The sequence below is a fragment of the Camelus bactrianus genome, chromosome 21, assembly GCF_048773025.1.
Source record: "Camelus bactrianus isolate YW-2024 breed Bactrian camel chromosome 21, ASM4877302v1, whole genome shotgun sequence".
Lineage (NCBI taxonomy): Eukaryota > Metazoa > Chordata > Mammalia > Artiodactyla > Camelidae > Camelus > Camelus bactrianus.
In genome coordinates, this window is record NC_133559.1 from 10,520,778 (window position 1) to 10,542,198 (window position 21,421).

Genomic DNA, 21,421 nt, shown 5'->3' on the forward strand with positions numbered 1-21,421 from the left:
TTTGTCCCTTCTGAATTCTCATTTTGTTTTTTGGGTACCTGCAGTGTATACTATGGGAATTACGGTATGGTTTATTCTTCCTGATGCTGACGTTGCTGGTTTTGTTACTGTTGTTGTTTTAGGGTTTGGTGGACGGGTGGTTCGGTTTCTTTTTTAAGCTGGAATGAACTGCTTTTGTTGGATCTGCTAAATCTTTGCCATTACTGTTACCAAAACACTACCTTCTTTTCAGTGCTGTACACTGAAGGAGAAGCTTTAGGATGGTGGAGCAAATGACACCAGTCTAACTCCAAAGCTTATACTCTCCAAGCTAGGAAATGGTACCTCTCGATGGGTTCCAGTCCACCTCCTGTTGAAGTAGGAAATGTGTGGACAGTGTGAAGTCTTAGGAGGAAGCTTTAAAATAGACTATTTGAGTCATAGTAAAGTGCTTGTTTCTGAAGGACTAAATTTCCTTGCAGAATCACTGTCCTAGGGGAAAAGAAAATCTGGTAAGTCCCCTGGACAAATTCTCAACAAAGTGGTGAAACAGAATTTATCTTTGTCTCTTTCAGGGTCTCTTGGTATATTCTAATATGTATCGCCCTCTGACAACACCTTGAAAACTACATTTTCCTCATTTCTTTCTCCTCCTCTCTGCCATCTCCATCGAACAAGTTTTTGCATTCTGTTCTTTCATTATCACGCTCTCTTCTGAGTGACTGTGGCGAGGAGTGAAATCGTGTACATAAATTACCGTGGCACACAATACTGGTTATCAAATAACTCAGTTGAAATGCATGTTTCTAAGAGTCCTTAATAAATAATGGTAATAAAGGAGAGGAAAGATAGGTTAATTGACCATCTTTTACACACCAGATACCGTCTGTGTAACACGCTTCACACATTATCTTATCAAACCTCATAATAAAGCCATGATCTAGATACCATTATTGTCTCTATTTTACGGGTAAACCTTAATTACACAAATACGAGGAGTATCTGAATTCAGATCTTAAACAACGTACACTTTTCAAAATAACTTGCTGCTTTCTTTGAAGATCTGTCACAAAAACATCGCATGACCTGGGCCCAGTCACAATCTTTCTTATCTGAAACTTTCTGTTTGTGAATCTGTAGCCCCACAGGCTCTAATTTCCTAGAAGCTGGAAGCTTTGGTTAGATCGTTCTGTGCAGTGGCTCTATGTTTAATTCGGGTCTAGACTGAATTCAGCACTCTGGAGGAAAAGCATAGCATGATAGAATGGGGTCTCCCTTACTCTGCACTGTCTCTGCCTATTTCAGGGTTTTGGCAAGGATCAAATACTAACACCACATGTGAAAAAAAGTTTGTAAATGGAAAACCACTATAGATATTGACAGGGTTATTATCTCCAGTATCATCATCGACACCAAATCCTGGAAGAAGGTGACCAGCCCTGACCTAGAGTTAAAAAACAGAAGAATTAATCAAAGGGGTCCTGGAGGGAGGAGAACTGATGTGGATTTAAAGGAGAAAGGGTGATCATCTGGAAGATTAGAAACATAAAAATGCACAAAAGCTGGGAAAGAAAATAAGTTCTATGACCTAGATCCCTGTAAAGTTATGGTTTAACATCTGCCTTCCTGTGCTGGCCCATCAGGACCACACAGGAGAGAGGGAGTCTCTGAAAAATTTCCATTTTCGCTGAACAGAGAGTGGATCATCAGGAAAGCAGGTGAAAATTTTGTGCATTTGTGGACTAACGGAGCAGCAGGAACTTAGGTAACAGGAGGGCTGGTAGCTCTGGAGAACTTCAACAGAATTCCAGCAGTGGCTGGGCCGTGCTTGTGGACAGGCTTAAACAACATATCATCAAGAGTAAGTTTTACTCTGGGGTTAGATTTTTAAATGTCTGAATCCCAAATTAGCCATTTACCAGGGAGTGCCCTAAGACAAGTCACTTTACCTCTCTCAGCTCCAATTTTCCTGTCTATAAAATGTAGATAACAATGATACCTACTTCATAGGATCATTGTGTGAAATGAATGAAGTATCAAATGTATTCAGCATAACACCTGGCATCTGTTAGGTGCTGAATGATTAACTGTTGTTGTTTCATTCTGCTTTCCCCTGCATCCCACTTTTCTAAGTTGCAAGCTAAATAGCTGTACATTGACGGACAGTTTCAGAGAGCCCTGTGACTGCGTGCTTAACCCTACGTCTCTCCCCGGCTGGACTCTAGGTGTGTATATAGAGGTGAGATGGACAGTGCAGTAAGGGGGTAAATATAAAACTGCCCCACGTATATCCAGAAGGAACCCTAATTCAACAAGACACCTGCACCCCAATGTTCATAGCAGCACTATTTACATTAGCCAAGACATGGAAATAACCTATATGTCCACTGACAGATGACTGGACAAAGAAGCTGTGGTATATTTATATAATGGAATACTACTCAGCCATAAAAACAACAACAACATATCATTTGCAGCAACATGGATGTCCCTGGAGAGTGTCATTCTAAGTGAAGTTAGCCAAAAAGAGAAAGAAAAATACCATATAAGATCACTTGTATGTGGAATCTAAAAAAAAAAAAAAAAAAAAGACAAATGAACTTAAATATAAAACAGAAACAGACTCAGAGACATAGAATACAAAATTCTGATTGCCAGGGGGGAGGCGGGTGGGTAGGGACAGACTGGGAGTTCGAGATTTATAGATACTGACAGGTATATATAGATAAACAAGTTTACACTGTATAGCACAGGGAAATATATTCAAGATCTTGTAGTAGCTCACAGTGAAAAATATGAAAATGAATACATGTATACGCACATATGACTGAAAAACTGTGCTGTACACCAGAAATTGACACATTGTAAACTGACTATAACTCAATAAAAAAAAAAAACTGCCCCATTAAGCATCACTCTGAATATTATCTCCAGAGAAGGAAGCAAACCTAAGCGTAGCTGATCAGTTAACCAGATATGATACAGAGAATGTTTCCTTCTCCTTTTCAGTTTCAAATCTATTCTAAAGCCCTAGCTCTCCAGCCCAGTTGGCACCTGGGAGCCATGGGGAAAATGCCTCCTCCCATGGGAGTCCCTGCCTTGCTGTGGATGGTTTTGCTGCTCTTCTGTAAGTAGAGCTCAGGTACCCCTCCTGGAGGGGGTGGCTGGGGTGGGAATGTGGACAGTTTCAGTGGTGACTTTTTCTAGGCCATGTGCAAACCATGGGGCATTTCCCAGGGATTCTGTGGTGAAGACAAGCTGGAGAGCTGAGGAAATGGGGCTGGGCACCACCTAAGGGGGAAGCCAGACTGAAAGTCCGGTCCTTGCGATCTCTCTGGCATCTCCCAAAGGGTGAGGGAGGAAGGACAGAGGAGAGAGAGAAGCTCCTTGTCTTCCTGGGTTGGACTCCTGAAAAGATGGTTGGCCTTAAACCTCCATGGACGTAGATTTCATCATCATACGCTGAGCCCAGTCTTCAGCAGTCCTGGAAGGCTGGGGATAGACACTAACTTATCCTCTCTGGACTTTTGCAGCTTCCGATGGCATGTCAGCAGGTGAGTCCCCTGTCCTTATTTCCTTAGCATTTCAGTGTGTCTGGGACTGGCTCTCCCTTCACTGTTCCTCTTCATCCATCATCTCTATGTTCTAATGATGATTAATCTGCTCTTCCTCGTCCAACCTGCTTCCCATGTCCACCTTGTCCTGTCTTCCTTCTTTTCCCCCATTCAAAAGCTTCTCACTTGTCAGTTCATCCTGTCAAGTCACCCTTGACTCTTTCACGCCTACAATCATGTCTGTTGAACATCTGGGTCTCAGCCTCTCTTCCAGCCACTCTCACATAACCTCATTCAATTCCTACATCATCAGCACTGTTATTATTATTATTGCCATTTTATCACTGAGGATGCTAAAACCCAGATTAAGTGATTTGCTAAAGTTTACACAGCTAACAAAGAGCTGGATTCTGATATAAGTCCCTTGGATCCAAGTCTAGTTCTCTTTTGAGTGCATCATCTCTTCCTCATCACCATCTTACCACTTCCTAAATTTCTGTTCAAATTTGTACCACATCTCTTTGTTCCTGAAAGCCTTTTAAGACTGATCCTCTTGATGCTTCTCACTACCTCCCAGAATTGACATGTATTTTTCATTCCATATTCACTCGCAATTAAACAGTCATAAAAATTTAGAGCTGGGAGAGACCTTCTATTTCATCTTGTCCAATACCTTTATTCATCCATTATTCACCCATTCATCCACTCAGTAAATATTTAATGAACACTTACTATGTAGTAGTCATTGTGCTGAGCTATGGTTAAACACCACAGACATCATCTCTGCCTGAAAAGAGATTGCAGTCCTCATTTACAGATACTGAAATAGAAATCAAGAGAACTAGAGTAAGCTATGCTACATCACATAGCAAATTTGTTTGTTGTTGTTTTTAATATCCTGCATTTGTGTCCTATATTTCTCCTTAGCTGGGGGGCTCTCTGGGGCCACAACACCCTTCCTCCTTCCTTTAATCCTAGCAATCAGGACAGTTTCTTATTTAACTGTTTAAGGGTAGGCTGACCACTGATTGTCTGACTATTGGTATGTCTGTACTTTGGAGCCTGGACTGTTTTCAAAGATTTTTTCCCCTCTTCTACATCTCTTCGCACAATTTGGTCTTCTCAAAGCCATCTGGAAATCTACAGTGTCCTTGAATCCCCCATGGACTAGAATATTCAGAGGAGAGAATGTGCTTCTTACGTGTACGGTGAACAATTCTCTTGAAGATGGCCCCATTACGTGGACCCACAACAAAACCACTTTGCCAAAGACCACTTCAAGTTGGGACATCATAGATGCAAAAGCCGAGGACAGTGGGCAATACAGATGTAAAAGCCAAAAAAGGACCATAAGTGAACCTGTGTACCTAGAGGTCATCAGTGGTAAGTTCCAGGGCTACATGGAAATACTTTTTCTCTCCTGTGAGGAATGGCCTGTCTGAAGACGGGGAGAAAGCAAGTCATTCCTAGGGTTAAGGCACCACGGTGGGACTCAGGGTCTCTCAAGACCTGTGCATTTCTCTACTTCTGCCTCCACTCCTCCTGCCCACCCTTCTGCCTTCTCTCAATATTCTGGCAACCTCCCAAAGTTATTCCTCTACTCTATTTCTTCTACGTCTGTCTTGTCTACATAGGTGCAGAAGTATGTTTTATTGTTTTATGGTCAAATGGCAGGTTGGAAACGGGAACACTGCAAAGAACCGTGTATGTGAAATAGCATCAAAAGGTTTGATTTAAAGATTTGCTCTGCAATTCCCCTGTGTAGCGATCTGAATATTAAGTCTTCATTTTGTTTGTTTGTTTATTTCTTTCTTTATTTAAATTGAAGTAGAGTCAGTTACAGGGTGTCAATTTCTGGTGTACAGCACAATGTCCCAGTCATGCGTCCTCTTCATTTCGAAAGACAGCTCTGCACGTTCCTCACGTCCTCTACTTTTACTTAGGAACAAACCTTACGTTTGCTTCATCTGTATCACTTTCCTACGGCCAACAAGCAACGCCACATGCTCAGGCACGTGTGGTTTAGTCAGTAAGTGCTGAATGAACAAAGTACTGATTTCATTTGAATGGCTAGGGCATGTTTATACTTTGCTTTGTATTTTTTCAACATAAATATATTTTAGAGTATCAACATATTTTGTATTTTTTCTTTGGAGTGAAAAGAGGTGCTTCAACATCCACGTGCAAATTCCAAATACAGACTGAAGCCGTGTAAAATAGCTTCCTTATTTCCTTGGAGCAGATTCTAGAAAAATCCTCCAGGATTCCTCCTAAATAAAACATGCTTGCACAACCTAGCCACATTTCCGTTCACAATTTCCCCTGTGGTGAATGCTTTTCAATTCTTAAAATGACATTAGCCAAACCACCTGACTGTTACATGTTACTGACTCATTACTGACAAATATTTGTTGAGAACCCACCAATTCCTAGGTTTTGTTTTAGGCATTGGAGATATGATGTAAGGAACAGACACGGCCCTGACCTCTGAAGCATAGAGCCAACTGAGCAAAAGGACGTCAAATCAATAATTACAGAAGTAATTAATTAAAATTGTGACACATGTTCTGGGGAAGTTTTGGGGCTGACTATGATAAATAGAAATTAATTAATGGGCAGCCCCTGTGAAGTTAGGACAAAACAGACACTCTTCTAGGCTAAGACTCCCCAGGCAGAGTAGATTTATTTCCCTCTTAGCGACTAGAATGCAACAATGCAGCTGAAAGGGATGATGGGTTTCAGATCTTCCAAGGATGGGCTCACCAGAAATGTCAGAGATGTTGTGACTCTAGAGTTATTTTTTAGGAGGAGAGAGGATTTATCGACGTAGAAGACAGGCTCAAAGCATTATTTTGTGTCTCCTTTTTCTTGACCTTATGAGTCCAGAAATGGGTTAATGATAAACAAAGGTTTCTGACACGCACTCTATGCATGATCTCTTTTATTTTATTTATCTGTTCATTCATCGTTAAATAACATAATGGATGCTATTCAGACTGGCTGCTCCTTCAGGCCTCCGCTGAAGTGGTGACGAAGGGTGAGTCCCTCTTGCTCAGGTGCCTCGGCTGGAGGAATCGGGATGTCTACAAGGTGATCTACTACAAGGATGGCGAAGCCCTCCAGTACTGGTATGAGAACTACAACTTCTCCATCGTCAATGCCACAACAGAAGACAGTGGCACCTATTACTGCAAGGGCACAGTTTGGAAGATACGCTATATCTCCAATGCCCTCAACATTACAGTAAAAGGTGAGCTGGTAAAGGAAAGGGAAGGAGTCCATAAGAGAGGAAAAAGAAAGAACATCTGAGCCTAAAGTGATTGCAGCTGTAGACTGGGGGCAGCCGTGATTCCTTGGAAAGTCCACTAGACTTGCAATGAGAAGACCAGGGGTATAGTATATCTCTGTCTTAGATTCCTTATCTGCTCAATGGCAGTAGTACTGCTTGCTCACATTATGGAATTTCTATGAGTACCAAATGTGGTAATACTTGTGAAATGGATTTGTAAACTGTTAAATCCCACCTAAGCAAAGTCATCTGTGGCTCCTTGGAAGAAACATATTTATCAACTTGAAAGGGAGTGTCAAAGTTGAAGGAACAAGGGCTGTAAAGAACTTGAAGAGTCTATTCTAGCCTACGAGGGCTGCAAAGAAACTGACAAGTCAATCGGCTGAGAGCTTGGGCACTGGGAGATGAGAGAGAGGGCTTGGTGGGGGAAGAATAGGCAGGTGGCCTGCCTCGCAGCCAAAGAAAACTGCCCTTTCCAAACTTCATGTAAAAGACGGAGCCTTTGAAATATCTGCCTCGCGATGAGGAAATGAGACTTTTTGCTTGACAGACTTTGCTTATACTAATATCTAAAAAACCATGAAACCAGAAGCCAGAATTAAGCTCTAATGGTAATCCTCCGTTAATTAATTTGAGACCCAAGTGCTGTTTAGCCGTTGCTGGACTTCCAGTGTCCTTATCTGTAAAATAAAGCTCTTGGACTAGACTCCATTAGAATCACTGGGGAACTAAATATATATATATATATGTCTTTATATCATCTCTTGAGATTCTGATTTAACTGGTTTGGAGCAAGGCCTGGGCACCTGTATTTTTAAAACTCTTTCAGGTACTGGTAATGTCTAGGCAGCGCTGAGACCCTCTGGTCTAGGTGATCTCTAAGTAACTTCCGGCTGTAATATACTGGGGCTCTGTGATTCTAGAATAATCACAAAAATCAGTACTTTGTAAATAGAGTAACAAAAGAGAATTGGAAGGCAACTTAAATATGATCTAGTCCAGAATCTTCATTTCACCCCACAGACATGCCATCAATGACAACACTGAGAAATAAGACACTGGGGACCCCTGCCCTCACTCTGTCTGCCTTCTCCCTCCAAATCCTATGTGGACGTTGGTCCTGCCAGCTCCAGGAAAGGGGTCATCTTTCCTATGACCTTCCCCCTTGGGCATGGTGGCTAGACAAGCTGTTAGGCAGGGGCTGTGGGGAGATACTCAGGACTCCCTAGGGCTCCAGGGGGCACAGCCTGAGGAACTCCAACTCATGAGTGTTTTTCTCTGCTCCTGGATGGATCCCGTTAACATGCTAGCAGATGAAGGACCATGCCAGGCCTTCTCTTAGGGAGGATGAAGCCCTGGACCTCAATTTTCAGTTCCTAATACAAGTTCTGTTTCTTGTTGCATCTAGATCGTCTTACAGATGACCAAAGCAACCACTTGCTACAATTTCTTATCCCATTGTTGGTGGTGATTCTGTTTGCTGTGGACACAGGTTTGTTGATCTCGACCCAACGGCAGTTCACATTTCTGCTGAAGATGAAGAGGACCAGGAAAGGCAACAAATTTATGGGTACATGACCTAAACCAGATCCCCCAGACAACTGATGTCACAGCTCAAGAAATATCTGCAATGACAATTTCTTTCTGGCATTAGCAATGGCTTCTCAACTGTCAAACACAGCTCACAAGTTACACAGGAAGTGCTCAAGGCTTCACAGAACTGCTTCATTAAACCAACCCAACCTGGTAATTCCTCAATAAACATCAGTTAAATAAGTAAAAGAATGAATAGACTCATTTATTAGCGTCTGTAAAAAAAAGATGTACAACTTGAATAAAAAAGAATAAAACCCCGTAACATGATGCTTCTAAGCATCTGAGGCTTGCTAGTTTCCTTTTTTGCTTCTAGAGGCAAGAACCATGAGGTTCTAGATCACAAATGTTCTCTCTTACAATGTTCTTTCCATTGTAAGCAAGTCTGAGCTAGACATGAGAAGACACAGTAGGATGCTGGTGAAGTTGATCATTTTGTACTCTCTCTTCCACTTACTCTCCATGAACTTCTAGTTCTTGGCAGAATCTGGGGCAGGCTTGAGCCACAGGACTCTGGGGAGGAGGCTTGGTCTAAGACTCACTCCTCTAAGATCTCCCAAATTTGAATCTTGCATATCCTCTTGCAGCACCTGAACTAGGCATCTTTGAGAAACTCCAGCAGATAATCGTAACTCTCATTCTGAAAACAGTCCAGGACTGAATAAGATCTCAGACAGAGACCCAGTTTTCACTCTCTCATCCCCACCCACCCTCTGGTCCTGGAGACAGCTGTGCTGAGGGCTTGGGGAGAGCACTAGGAAAGAGAGGCAACGCACTGTCAGTGCTGACCATGGGTTCACAGCAGTCAATGAGAGATCAGAGTGCCTACAGTTCACTTACATTTTTGAACAATTAACAACATAAGGAGGAAGTGAACTAGGGAGAAAATCTGTCAATATCCATGAGACTGACAAGTCCCATTTTCTCCAAAGGATGTTTTTGGGCCATAGAGCAGAGAGAAATTATTAAAGCTTTTTTTCTTCTTTTAAATATAGGTATCTGGTACCTTTTATACTTTTTAGACAAAGAAATGATACATTTGGGTGGAACTGACAGGACAAAGAAACTTAGGTTTTGAGTGCTTAATTAGTGAAGAATCTAAACAGCATTTGGGCCTAAGGGAGTGAATCAAAGAAGTAACAAGATTCAATTTATATCAGCTTCTCAGCCCCAAATTCCCTCTCTCGCATAAAGGGTGTCCTACCTCCAAATGCAAGAAGTGCATCCTTCATATGAGAGATTTATTTCCTACTTTCAGGGAGACAGAAAGGAGGGTCAGAGTGCCCCTCCTGCATTGACCACTTATTTCTTAAGTAACTTTAACTCAAAATAATCAATGTGCCACTGTGGCATATTTAGGGGCAGCCTGCTCTGAGCCCCAACACTGGTATGAACCTCCTTAATACTGTCCACTTAAAAAAAATCATTTCAGAGACATAAGAAATGACCAGATTCGCAGTGAACAGCCTTGTCCTTTGGCTTCCCATAAATAAGCCTGGAGAAGTGATTTTTCTTGCAATAGCAGGCCAGGGAAAGTCCCTGTCGGAAGCGCCTTGGTGTTGCTCCTGGACACTTCCCCTACCCTTGAGGAAAGACAAGAGGTCTATTGTAGGTTACAGACTTGGGACTACAGTCTTACAGAACATTCATTAACAATACCCAGTCTCATAGTGTTTTATACACAGCTATGCATGAGGCTAGAGAGCAAGTTTCTTACTCTTTTATTTGGTCTGAGTCCAAGTGGCCCAGAGAGTTCAGCAATGAGAGAGATTTAACAGAGATAGGAAGCCCAGGCTTTATAAACTTGAGATACATCTTCTGAGGGACTTTCTGAGCTCTTGTTATAATTAAAAAAAAAAGTATAGTTGATGTACAATATTATGTAAGTACAGGTGGTTACAATTTTTAATTCCATTTTCATCCTCCCTCCCAGCTCGCAAGGGCTATGGAACAGAGCACAAGCCTGGATGTTTGAGTTGTTGTTAACTGTGTGGCTGGGGCAAGTTACTTGCCAGGCTGAGATTCCATCTCTTCTTTGTAACAAGTGGGGTTTGGACTAGATGGTCTCTAAGCTCCGTCTGAGCCCAAATATTCTGTCATTCATTATTTGGGAACCTAGTTCCTCTGTGGTGACTCTCCAGGCACAAAGGCTCAGAACGCATTCCCCAAGAAGCTCCAGTGTGAACTTGTCCTTCCTCCTCCACACACTGGCCTCTCGCTCCACGGTGCTCTTCCACGTGTCCAAATTTCAAGTTTGTATCAGATTTATGTCTACAGTTTATTTTGACCTTTTTTCTTCTTGATATTCATAATCTGTTCCATAGGGAATGTGGAAAAACACAGGTCTTCAGTATTTTGTGCACCCCCCCAAATACAGTATTTATAAAGGTGTCTTTTTATTTTAATATACACAAAGTCTATTAATGCCAGAGAGGGAGTATGTTTGTTATACAAATGATCAGAATAAAAATAATTTACTCTTGGGACTTCCTGTGTTACCTCCAATCTCTTACCAAATTGGTCTAGGCCAGCCCACAGAGCAAATTTCAGACTGCTGGTCCAAATTGGCTGCCACAAATTGTCATGAACTTCCAGTAATAATTAGGGATTGGTTTTTTGAAAATCAAGTCAATAGCTCTCTACTAGTGGCCAATGGAAGACAAATCTCCTCAGCCACATCAAGAGTGAAAACTCAGACGAGAGGTACACCTTGTTGGTATTTTGGGAAACTGATAATTGAAGAGAAGCTCTTTCTGTTTTCTCATCAAATGGGAAATGGAACAACAGGGATATCTTCTTGAGTCCAGAGACGGGAGCTCCACGTTGAGAATGGCAGAGATACGTGCCAGCTGGAGTCCCTAGAGAACCTTGGAGGGTAGTAGTGTCTTCCTGCCTTAGCCATCTACCCAGCTCTGGACAGTTACCTACCAAGCCCAAGTCCTTAACTGGCACCTTATCAGTTTCCATGACATTCCCATCACAAAACTTTTACTCTATCAATGTGTCCAGGATCACTGTATCACTGATGGCACCCACAATCTTCCCCTTCTTGAAAATTGGGATAACATACGCTCACTTTTAGGCTTTCCTGTTATTTGAAATTTTCAAATTATCACTGAGAGTGCTCAGCAATGTCACTGCAAGGTAAGGGCACCCAGCTGCAATGACAACGAAATTGCTTCTTGAGAATTTTTTTTCCCTTTATGAGGGGGAGGTAATTAGGTTTATTTATTAATTTATATTTGAAGGAGGTACTGGGGATTGAACCCAGGACCTCATGCATGCTAAACATGTGCTCTACCCCTTGAGCTATACTCTCCCTTGTTTCTAGAGAAATTTTTGAAGACAAAATAATGACTCTTGGGGATTCTGAGAAAAATCCAAAATTTTTAACCAGTTTCCAAGAAAGTGACACTGTACTGCCACAGACTAAACTGAGCCACAGTAGATATCGTTCAATTAGTAGGATAAAATTATTTTTAAATAAAAATATAGGAATCATTGACGTTCTGCCTTCATTAGATTATATCAAGGTTGAAAATTTGGGTTCTCCACTGGCCAACCACTGCTCTAGAAATTCTAAAGTGTTGCAGATTGGGATTCCCTAGGAAAGAGATCCTGAAGCAGTGATTTGAAAGCAACAAGTTTATTAGGGAGTGCCCTCAGCACCAACACCCAGGTGGGAGTGAAGGCAGCAGAACTGGGCAGAGGGGAAGCTGAAGTGTGATGGAGTCACAGCAGAAACCTCAAATCATCCCACAGCCCTGGAGCCGGTGGGGCCTGCCATAATCATCTTAAACTGAGATTAAGGGTACCCATCTCAATACCCTGAGAAAGGTAAGTCATTGGAAAGCCTGCCCATGGGAAGGGGGTGTGACTTAGGAGGAGGTAGCTCGGTACTAAGGGCAATTTCTGAAGCAGCGCTCAACCGAGAGCTGTCAGCCCAGGACATTCCCAGCAGCTGGGGGAATGAATGTGTGGGTCCTGAGCATCCACTAAAGACAATTTCAAATAGAATAGAGTGCAACACTGGTCATCAGACCTTTACCTAACAGCTTTATCTGGACTAAGCAGCATTACTAGGGAAAAAAAAAAAAAAAAGAAAAAAAAAAAGAAAATTTTCTGGGCTATCCTCGCAGAAGTGAACTATCATTTCTAGAAATCTAGTCACAAAGGCAAAGATATCTTTTATCTCTGATCATATTGCACACGTTTCACATGCCAGGGTTTTGTTTTATTTATTTATTTATCTTTTGCAAAGCAAGACACGTTAACTAGACTTAGAGAATTTGTTAATTTCCACTGGCTTGTCCCATCCTCAGCACCCAGCTAAGTTCTCGACACTCTCACAAGTGATATCTTGCCTCTGCAGGGTCACTCTAAGGGATGAGCTGAATTCTGGAGACTGCAGGAGCTGGGTTTGAAACTCAAGTTATGTGTGTTCCTCAGTATAGAAAGCCAGAGTGGAAGGGGAGGATGAGGGAGAGAGGATCCTTCTCTGAACAGAGCATACGCTTTCTCCTTCTGTGATGCTCAGACACGAAATGCTGTTTTTTAACTCAGGTTTTAAGTTGGGAGAATCTAAGAAGAAATTTCTGAAGATTAACCTCTGAAGGCTTAGGAGTTTACTGGACCATTTTTTCAGTTAAGTCAAGCTTCAGACTTCTGCTCATTAATAAATAATTTCTGAAGTTGTAGTTAAAGTGCTTAACTTTATAACACTATTTCCAAGATTTAGGTCTACCCTGCAAAAGAAACTATGATTTTGCTTGGCTCCTTCCAACCTCCATCCTCTTTCTCTCCTGTTCTGGAAGTATGGAAAGCACTGACCTTTCCAGCACGCTTTCCTTTCCAATTGGACTGTTCTCACCTAGGCACCTTGGGACAATGCACGACCCACCTCTGTGTTCTCAGCAGCTGATGATTTTTTGCTTTGCCATGTGTGCACTCCTCATTCCCAGGAATGGCCAGGTAGGGCAGTTGTAGCCACTTGGAAAGTGTGTACCCAACCTTTTGAAGATCCCCCAGGCAGTGATGGGATATTAGCAAGCAGCAAAAACAGATTACAAGAAAGCCTTCAACGTCCACAGGCAAGGACATGCACGTGTCTCCTCATTTGTTTGTTAAAATTTTGCACAAATTACTCCTGCACCCTCAACAACAATGGAAGTATTTATGAGGTGGTTTCCAAGCCCTTTGTTCAGCAGCTTTTTAGAACTCTGCTGGATTTTATGTCTTAGTGGAGTTGTATAACCCACTACATTCTCAGGGTGGGTGTAGATGTGTGCATGTGTGTGTGACAGAACAGGGACATGAGTGACTCAGGCAGGTAAATCCTTCCTCTACATTCTTAGGTGTATGCCAAGTCATTTTCTATCCTCTGAAGGAGGGCACAGAGAATAACGACAGGCCCGAATGGAAGCCTCCAGTTTTGGCATCCAATTCAATGTAGTCTATTCTTCTTGACCCCATACTTAAAGGCATTATTGAAACAGCATTAAAATTAATACATACTTATGACATGAAAGAAAAAGTCTCCCCACTAAGAGGAGAGCGGCTTTTGCCCCACGGCTCTGCACAGAGCATCTCTGACCTCCTTGTTCCGCAGGCTGTACACAACGGGGTTTAGCAGAGGAGTGATGACAGTGTAGGTCACTGAGATGAGTCTGTCCTGCCCCAGGGAATTCTGGGACTTAGGCTTCAGGTAAATGATGGAGGCACAGCCATAGTGGATGATGACCACTGTGAGGTGGGAGGCGCAGGTGGCAAAGGCCTTCTTTCGACCCTTGGCTGAAGTGATCTTAAGGATGGTGGAGATGATGAGGACATAGGAGATGAAGACCAGGCCCATGGGTAGAACAAGGACACAAACACTGACAACAAAGTTGATGATCTCACTGAAAGTGGTGTCTGTGCAGGCCAGCTTCAGCAGCGGTCTCACGTCACAGAAGAAGTGAGAGATGACAAAGACATCACAGAAGGAGAGGCCAAACACAGATGTTACCTGGACAATGGCCACACCCAGGCCAGTTCCCAGTGACCCAGATGCCAGCTGGACACAGGCTTCTTTACCCATGATGACAGAATACCGGAGGGGGTTGCAGATGGCCACATAGCGATCATATCCCATAGCTGTGAGCAGGAAGCAGTTGTTGATACCAAAGGTGAGATAGAAGAAGAGCTGAGTGGCACAGCATGGGATAGAAATGGGCTGCTGAGGACTCAGGAGGCGAGAAAGCATACGGGGAATGATGGCCACAGTGTAGCATGTCTCAGAGATGGACAGCATGCTCAGGAAAAAGTAAATGGGAGTATGGAGGTGACGGTCCAGGCTAATAATAGTCACGATGATGACATTGCCAGAGAGAGTCAGCAGGTATAAAGTTAGAAAGACAACAAAAAAGCCAAGCCCGTGCTGCCACCCAAAGCTGGAGAAACCTTCAAAGAGGACTCAGTCACAGCAGTGGGGTTGGGCTTTGGCACCGAGGGAGGTCTAGGTTTAAAGGAGCTGGGCAAAGGAAAGAAAGGCGTGATGAGTTAATCATGAAAGAGAGTAGGCTGGCCCAAGGCCTTCAGTAAAGGGTGTGTCCGTCCTTTGAGCAATGCCTCAGACATCAAAGATCATCAGTGTTCAGCTGCTGGCCAGTGGCTCAGAGCCATCACCTTTTCCCACCCTCTTCTTTGGAACTACAGAAGTGTTACTCAGGACTCTGGGATTCATGGTAGAGACAGATCTGCGAAGGAAAGTCGAGACATATAAAAAGGCAGATTTATGGAAATAATTACCCAGCCATTGACGAGGTGAGTCCAGGTCAAGGAAGAAGTCCAGCTCTATGGTCCCTTCTCAATACTCTTGATTAAGTCCCCTAAGGATCCAATGAGGAACAGTGACCTAAGTGAAAGACAAAAGATATCTAAGGCTGACATCCTTTCAACACTGTCAGAATGCACTGTAAATAGCAAATGCCCCACGAAGGTCCTAGAATGACTTCTCCTCCCTGGAACTCTAGGTCCTAGCCTTCACCTCCCTAAGCCCTGCACTAAAATCTACTGTGATCATGAAAGACTCAAAAAGGGAGCAGTTCTAGATATTCCTTCAGCAAGCCTTGCACCAAATATCCTCTAAGATCAGGAAAAATGATCTACAAGGCAATGCAGGTACTTAGCTTATTTCCTTAAATTCCAGCCAAAGGTAGGAGAGAGGATGGAATAAATCTGAGGATACCCCTTCAGGTCCTTTCAAGTAGGGAATGGGTTTTCCCAGTGTCAGAGCAAAGATAAAATTCATTTAATCAGAACCAGATGTTCTGTTTTTTACTTCAATTTTGCACATTCCAAGTTGTGATGGGGATAGAAATGACCTTACTCCACATGAGCTCAGACTATCCTGGAGTAGATTTAACCTTTCCCATTAAACCTGTATCTACTCCTGATTACCCACCATGTTTAACCAGTACCTCCATTCAGGAAGCTGAGACTCATTCCCATTATCTCCCTTCCCTTTTCCATCCTGAAGAAAGTGCTTCCTGAAATTCTCTCCACTCTGTCCCCTCCTCTCCATGCTTTCCACCAACACCCAACTCCCAACCACCATCATCATTCTCTGTGACGACTGCAATGGTCTCCTAACTAATCTCCCTCATTTCAGTTGGCTTTAGTCCAAGTCTTCTGACATTCTTTTAAAAAAGTCTGCTAATGAAACTCCCCTGCATAAATTCCTTCAGTAGCCCCTCTAAATTTTAAGCATAATATTTAAACTCATTTATAAATGAAATACAGTAATACTCCATAGAGTTGCCATAAGTGTTAAATGGGTTAATGTCTTTGAAGTCTTTGGCATAGCACTCATAGCACACACAGGAAGCTCTTAACAAACAGTAGTTTTATTAGTACTTATTTCTTTTAATTTTCCACCAATGAACCAGTTTAAATATCTAAGAGAAGAAGGATGGGGTAGAGAGGCTTCAGCCTAGCATTCTAGGATGTGTAAACAAGCCTGTTATTATTCTATCCTTGATTTTATAAATTTTATCATTTCTCTCCCAATTGCTCATAAGGACTTTTTCGTGCTCTTTGAACATCTTTCTTGAGGTACGTTGACCAGAACCATGTACCACTGCACGTACTGTCCCAACACAGGTATGAATTAGGTGGAGTAAGATTTTCAGTTTTGCTTCTAATCCCCTTCTTAAGATGCCCAACATTTTACTTCTCCCTTAGGTCACAGTAGCCCACCCAGCTAATATACCCGGGACCCATCTGTAGCGACCTCTAGATTGTGGTCCTGGGTTATAAGCAATTGCTTAGAATCCACCACTATAAAATCACAGTTTTCATTATACTTGCACACTTGAATTGAAATTCATCCAGGTTATTTGTTTAATTTAATTCCACTTCCTTGGCCAGACAATCTTACTCATGCTGGTAGCCTAGAATATTTCTGTTTCCTTCCTCCTCCAGACCATTAATCAGCTCTAATTGTTAACACCTTAAAAGACTCTATCCCAGCACCACGATGTGGGAGACTCTAACAGAACAATCAGTAAAGGGGTGCAGAGTGGGATGGAGAAATGAAAAACATTGGCAAGAGCAGGATTACTCATCTAGCGTGTAGGAAGCAAAGATGAGAGACAAAAAAAGCAGGGAGGGTACAGAAGAACAGAAACCTCAAAATTCAGATAATGTCTTTGATTTTAGACTTTTTACTATCCTTTCTTTCTTTAAAATAAATGACCAAAATTTTTCTTAAAACTTTTTTTATTGAGTTATAATAAAATTCTTAAAAAGTAAAATAAAGCCTGCTCCTGATTCAGTCATGGATGAATATACTATTTACATTTTTTTTCTCCAGTGAAGAGAACTTATTTATTTCATAGTTACCTGATTTGTTTGTTTCCTGTGACAAATAAAATTTTGCTTCAAATCCAAGCAAAATCATTTTTCAGTAGTTCAATGTGTTGAGTGGTCCCAAAGTACAAATACTATGTTAGTACTAGGAAAATAAAAATGACCCAGAAATGGCCCTTGGCCTCATGGAGCTTAGATTGGAAGTGAAATTCACCAAGCAGCCTGTTTCTCGGGTCTTCTACAGAGCCGTATTTATGCCTGAGAGTCGCGTCCCCCACACTGGAAATGTGACTGCCTGTGATAATAGATATGGATTTTTTATTAAGTTATAAAATGTTTCCCAGATCTTTATCAATGCCTTTCCTGTTATTATTTAAAACCCATCATTTAGTTAAGTTTAGGCCATTTTGTAAAAACTTGTTATTTTATTAAATAGTCTACACTTTTTTTTAAATCTGAAGGTCACTAATGTCTTACTGAGCAGAGCTTAATGGGAATTCCCCCTTCAATGGGAAATCTTTAGGTACCTCTCAGAACACAACACCTAAAAGAACTAAAGAGAGAACGCCTATCCCACTCTTCCAGTGCCCGAGATTGGAAATGAAGGACAAAGTTACATAAATTTCCTCTAGATTCTCACAGCCCCTCTTCCTGGAAGAAGCTCCTCTTTGGGTCACAAAGCAGTATCTCTGGCTGGAGGTTGCTTAGTAAGGTACAGATTATCTGTCCCAGACTCCTGGGTCTCTTTCCCCAAAACAGCACTGACTACTCCCAAGTGATCAATGGCAGAAAACACAACCCAAACAGTAGGGCACCTGGGGACCTTATTACTCAGGCAGTACATTTCCTAATCTCAAGATTAACAGGTTTTGGCTATTAAGAGAAATCTCCAGGGAGAAAAGGCTGATTTCAAATTTTGTTGCAGTGGGCCATGGTCTTGCTAAGATACATGTCATGCTTTCTGTCAATTTCTGTCCATTTCTGTCCATTTCTCTGGCGCCAAAGGAGGGGGGCCTTAGACCTTGTGGAGTGACCCTTCATAAGTGACAGAAGAGAAGCAACAAGAGCCAAGCAGAGTTAAGCATGGACCACTCCTGCCAGGTCCATGGAGGGTGGACCTTCAGATATTCTGGCACTTGAAGTCAGATTAAAGTCTCTGGGCAGAATCACCAGCCCAGTCCTTGAATTTGTTATAAGAACTTTTATAAACTGATCTTTCTCATCTCTTCTTTGCCCACCACATACCCTACATTATTCAGGAGCCCCTAGCTCAGCTCCACCAGGACCTCAGCCTTGCCACGTCATCTTTCACCTTCTACGCCCATCTTATTATCCATTGTCCACAAAATTGTTAATGAGTGTGAGGAGCCTAAAATATGTAAAGGTTAACACTCAACTGTCACATATTTTTAATTCTTTAATCATTTTCTTTGCAATGATCTTGTATTTCTAACTCGACTGTAAACATCTTTAGATAGATGCTCATTTATCTTTGGTTCTCTCAGGGTACCTACAGCCACTACCACTAATAAAAATAATTGCTAATACTTATTATAGGTGCTTATTACATGCAAAGTACCAAGCTATGCAATACACATATATGAATTACTTTAATCCTAAAAACAGGTAGCATTATTTGTTTTCAGCAAACAGGCACTGGGACGTTATATAACTTTCCCAGGACACTGAGCTGATAAATGGAAAACCACAACTTAACCCCCAAAAGTTCAGCTTCCAAAGTCATACTAGCACAATTCCGGACATGAAATAATTCTCAATAAATATGGGTCAGATTGAATTTCGTTTGAAATTGTGTTCCACAGCAGCACTGCTAGTGATAGCAATCTAAGAAGGCACCTCGGTTATGGTGAGAAAAGCATTACACTGGTGATTTTTTTAAATCCAGGTTTTAGTTTCCATATCTGCCACTGACTTGATCAGTATTTCGACAGACATTGTTCTGGGCCTCTATTCATCTACAAGTGATGATACGATACTATGATGAATATGATGATGACAGTAATGGCTAACCAGATCTTGTCTCTCACTCTGCCTCCTTCAGCATTGTTTTATGTAACCTCACAATAACATGATCAAGTAAATATATGCCTTTAAATACTATTATCCCCAAGGTACAAATGAAGAAACTAAGGCTAACTAAAAGAACTGCTACTCTTCACATCCCTACAAAATTGTAGGAAAGAATCAGTTCTCCTTCATCTCTAGAATGATGGTATAATGACTGTATGATATAGATACAGTTTCTAAATCAGCAAAGAGTTGAGGGGCCAAGATTCCAGAAAGAAGAGATATGTGGAAATGTTAGCCTGACACCCTCTTCTTTGTAGTCTCCTCAAGAAACTATAATTTGTTGTTTGTAGTCTTTGGTCAAAAGATTGAAAAGATGAGCAGAGCATCTTGCAGTCTTCATATACCTACAGACTACGTGAAAGGGTAAAATGGAAATAAATTAACCCTCACAAAGACTGAAACCGGCTCAGTTTTGCTTAATATGCTTTTGCCTTTGGTCTAACTACCTGCCAGGAAGTAAAAAAAATCTTTTCCAGAGGAAGAGAATATAACATAAAGCCTCAATTTATCTTTACATTTTTTTCCATTTAGAACAAAGGTAGGCAAACTACATCCTGCTGGCCTACGAGTCCACCAGTGTTTTTCGCACAGCCTGCAAACTGTATAATGGTTTTTTAGATCTTTAAATGGTTGAAAACAGTCAAAAGAAAAATACATTTTGTGACATAAAAATTGTATGAAATTCAAATTTTAGTGACCATAAATAAAGTTTTAAAAAACCATAGCGAAATTCATTCACTGACATATTACCTACGGCTGCTTTCATGCTACTATGGCAGAATTTAGTAGTTTCAGTACAGACTCACAATCCATAAATCCTGAATCTATCTGGCTCTGTTCAGGAAAATTTTGAGAACTCCTAATACAGAGTGTCCAGGGTGCAACAATAATGCACCAAACATACCAGGAGAAAACACCAAAAGACTAAAAATCAAGAAGAAAAAAAAGCATTCCATAGAAACAGATCCATAAAAAATCACTATTAAAATGATCAGATACAACTTTAGGATAAACAGATTATAGCAGATGCACCTAAGGTGACCTTCAATGAGTCACATCCATGTATAATCTTCTTGAGTGTGGGCAGAACTGTGACTTGCCTCTACTCAACAGAATAAGGCATAGGTGATGGATGTCACTCCCATGCTTATATTACAGCTATAAAAATCCACCTTAGCGAATAGGAGCAAGAGATCTTCCCTTGCTGGCCATGAAGAAGTAAGCTGCCAAGTTTTGGAAGGGCTGGGAAGAAGGCCATGTGGCACGCAATGTGGACAACCTCTATGGGAACTGAGAGCAATTGCAGCTGGCAGCTGATAACCTCAGTTCTATAACCACAAGGGACTAATTCTGCCAAGAACCATATGAGCTTGGAAGAGGATACCATGCTCCAGAAAGGAATACAGCTCAGCTGACACTTTGACTTCAACTTTTTGAGATCCTAAGCAGAGGACTCAACCAAGCCATGCCAAACACCCAGCCCATGAAAACTGTGAGATAATAAATATGAGCTGTTTTAAGCTATTAAATCTGTGGCAATTTGCTTTACATGAGAAAAAACACAGAGATATGCTACATGTGGGAAAAAACTGTGATTTGTTATGAAGCAATGAAAACTAATGCAATTTTTATTGTGTTGAAGAAAACAGATGACAAATTGTGGAGCCACAACAGAGAGTTGGGAAAAAAATTTAAGTGAAAAATACAATAACTGAAACTAAGAACATAATAGAATGTTTAACAGCACATTAGAAACAAATAGAAAAAAAACATATATATGAAAGTATATGGAGTATACTTGGGGTATATGGAGTCCAGTTAAAAGGTCTAGCATATGTATAATTGGAGTTCTACTTGGCTAGGAGAGATAGAACATCAGAAGCAATCTATGAAGAAATAATAGTCACATGTTTTTCAAACCTGAGGAAAACTTCAGGTACAGATTCAAGAATAACTCTGAGTTACAAACAGGATATATTTTACACACACACCTACACACAAGATGCATGTAAGCATATCATATAAAATAACTAAAAAATAAAGCTAAAAGCTAAAAAGAAAAAGTCTT

The 21,421-nt window shown here is 41.4% G+C and overlaps 3 protein-coding genes across 3 annotated transcripts in view; 1 reads left to right on the forward strand and 2 right to left on the reverse strand.

Annotated features, from left to right (window-relative positions):
* LOC105069494 (olfactory receptor 10J1) overlaps positions 1–21,421 on the reverse strand; it is a 233,722-nt gene that overhangs the window by 18,992 nt on the left and 193,309 nt on the right. Inside the window, exons 2-3 of the mRNA XM_010955612.3 lie at positions 17,477–17,557; positions 15,202–15,307 (exon numbers count right to left, since the gene is read on the reverse strand). The gene's annotated coding sequence lies outside the window, so the exon portion shown is untranslated. The remainder of the gene's footprint in view (positions 1–15,201; positions 15,308–17,476; positions 17,558–21,421) is intronic.
* Positions 2,976–8,669, forward strand: FCER1A (Fc epsilon receptor Ia). The gene is made up of 5 exons (XM_010955613.3): positions 2,976–3,106; positions 3,513–3,533; positions 4,662–4,916; positions 6,529–6,783; positions 8,231–8,669. The coding sequence occupies exons 1-5, from the start codon at positions 3,043–3,045 to the stop codon at positions 8,398–8,400; spliced, it is 765 nt and encodes a 254-aa protein (XP_010953915.2). The 5' UTR covers positions 2,976–3,042; the 3' UTR covers positions 8,401–8,669.
* On the reverse strand, positions 13,858–15,184 carry LOC105069579 (olfactory receptor 10J4-like). Its single transcript, XM_010955724.3, has one exon. The coding sequence runs from the start codon at positions 14,702–14,704 to the stop codon at positions 13,958–13,960; it is 747 nt and encodes a 248-aa protein (XP_010954026.2). The 5' UTR covers positions 14,705–15,184; the 3' UTR covers positions 13,858–13,957.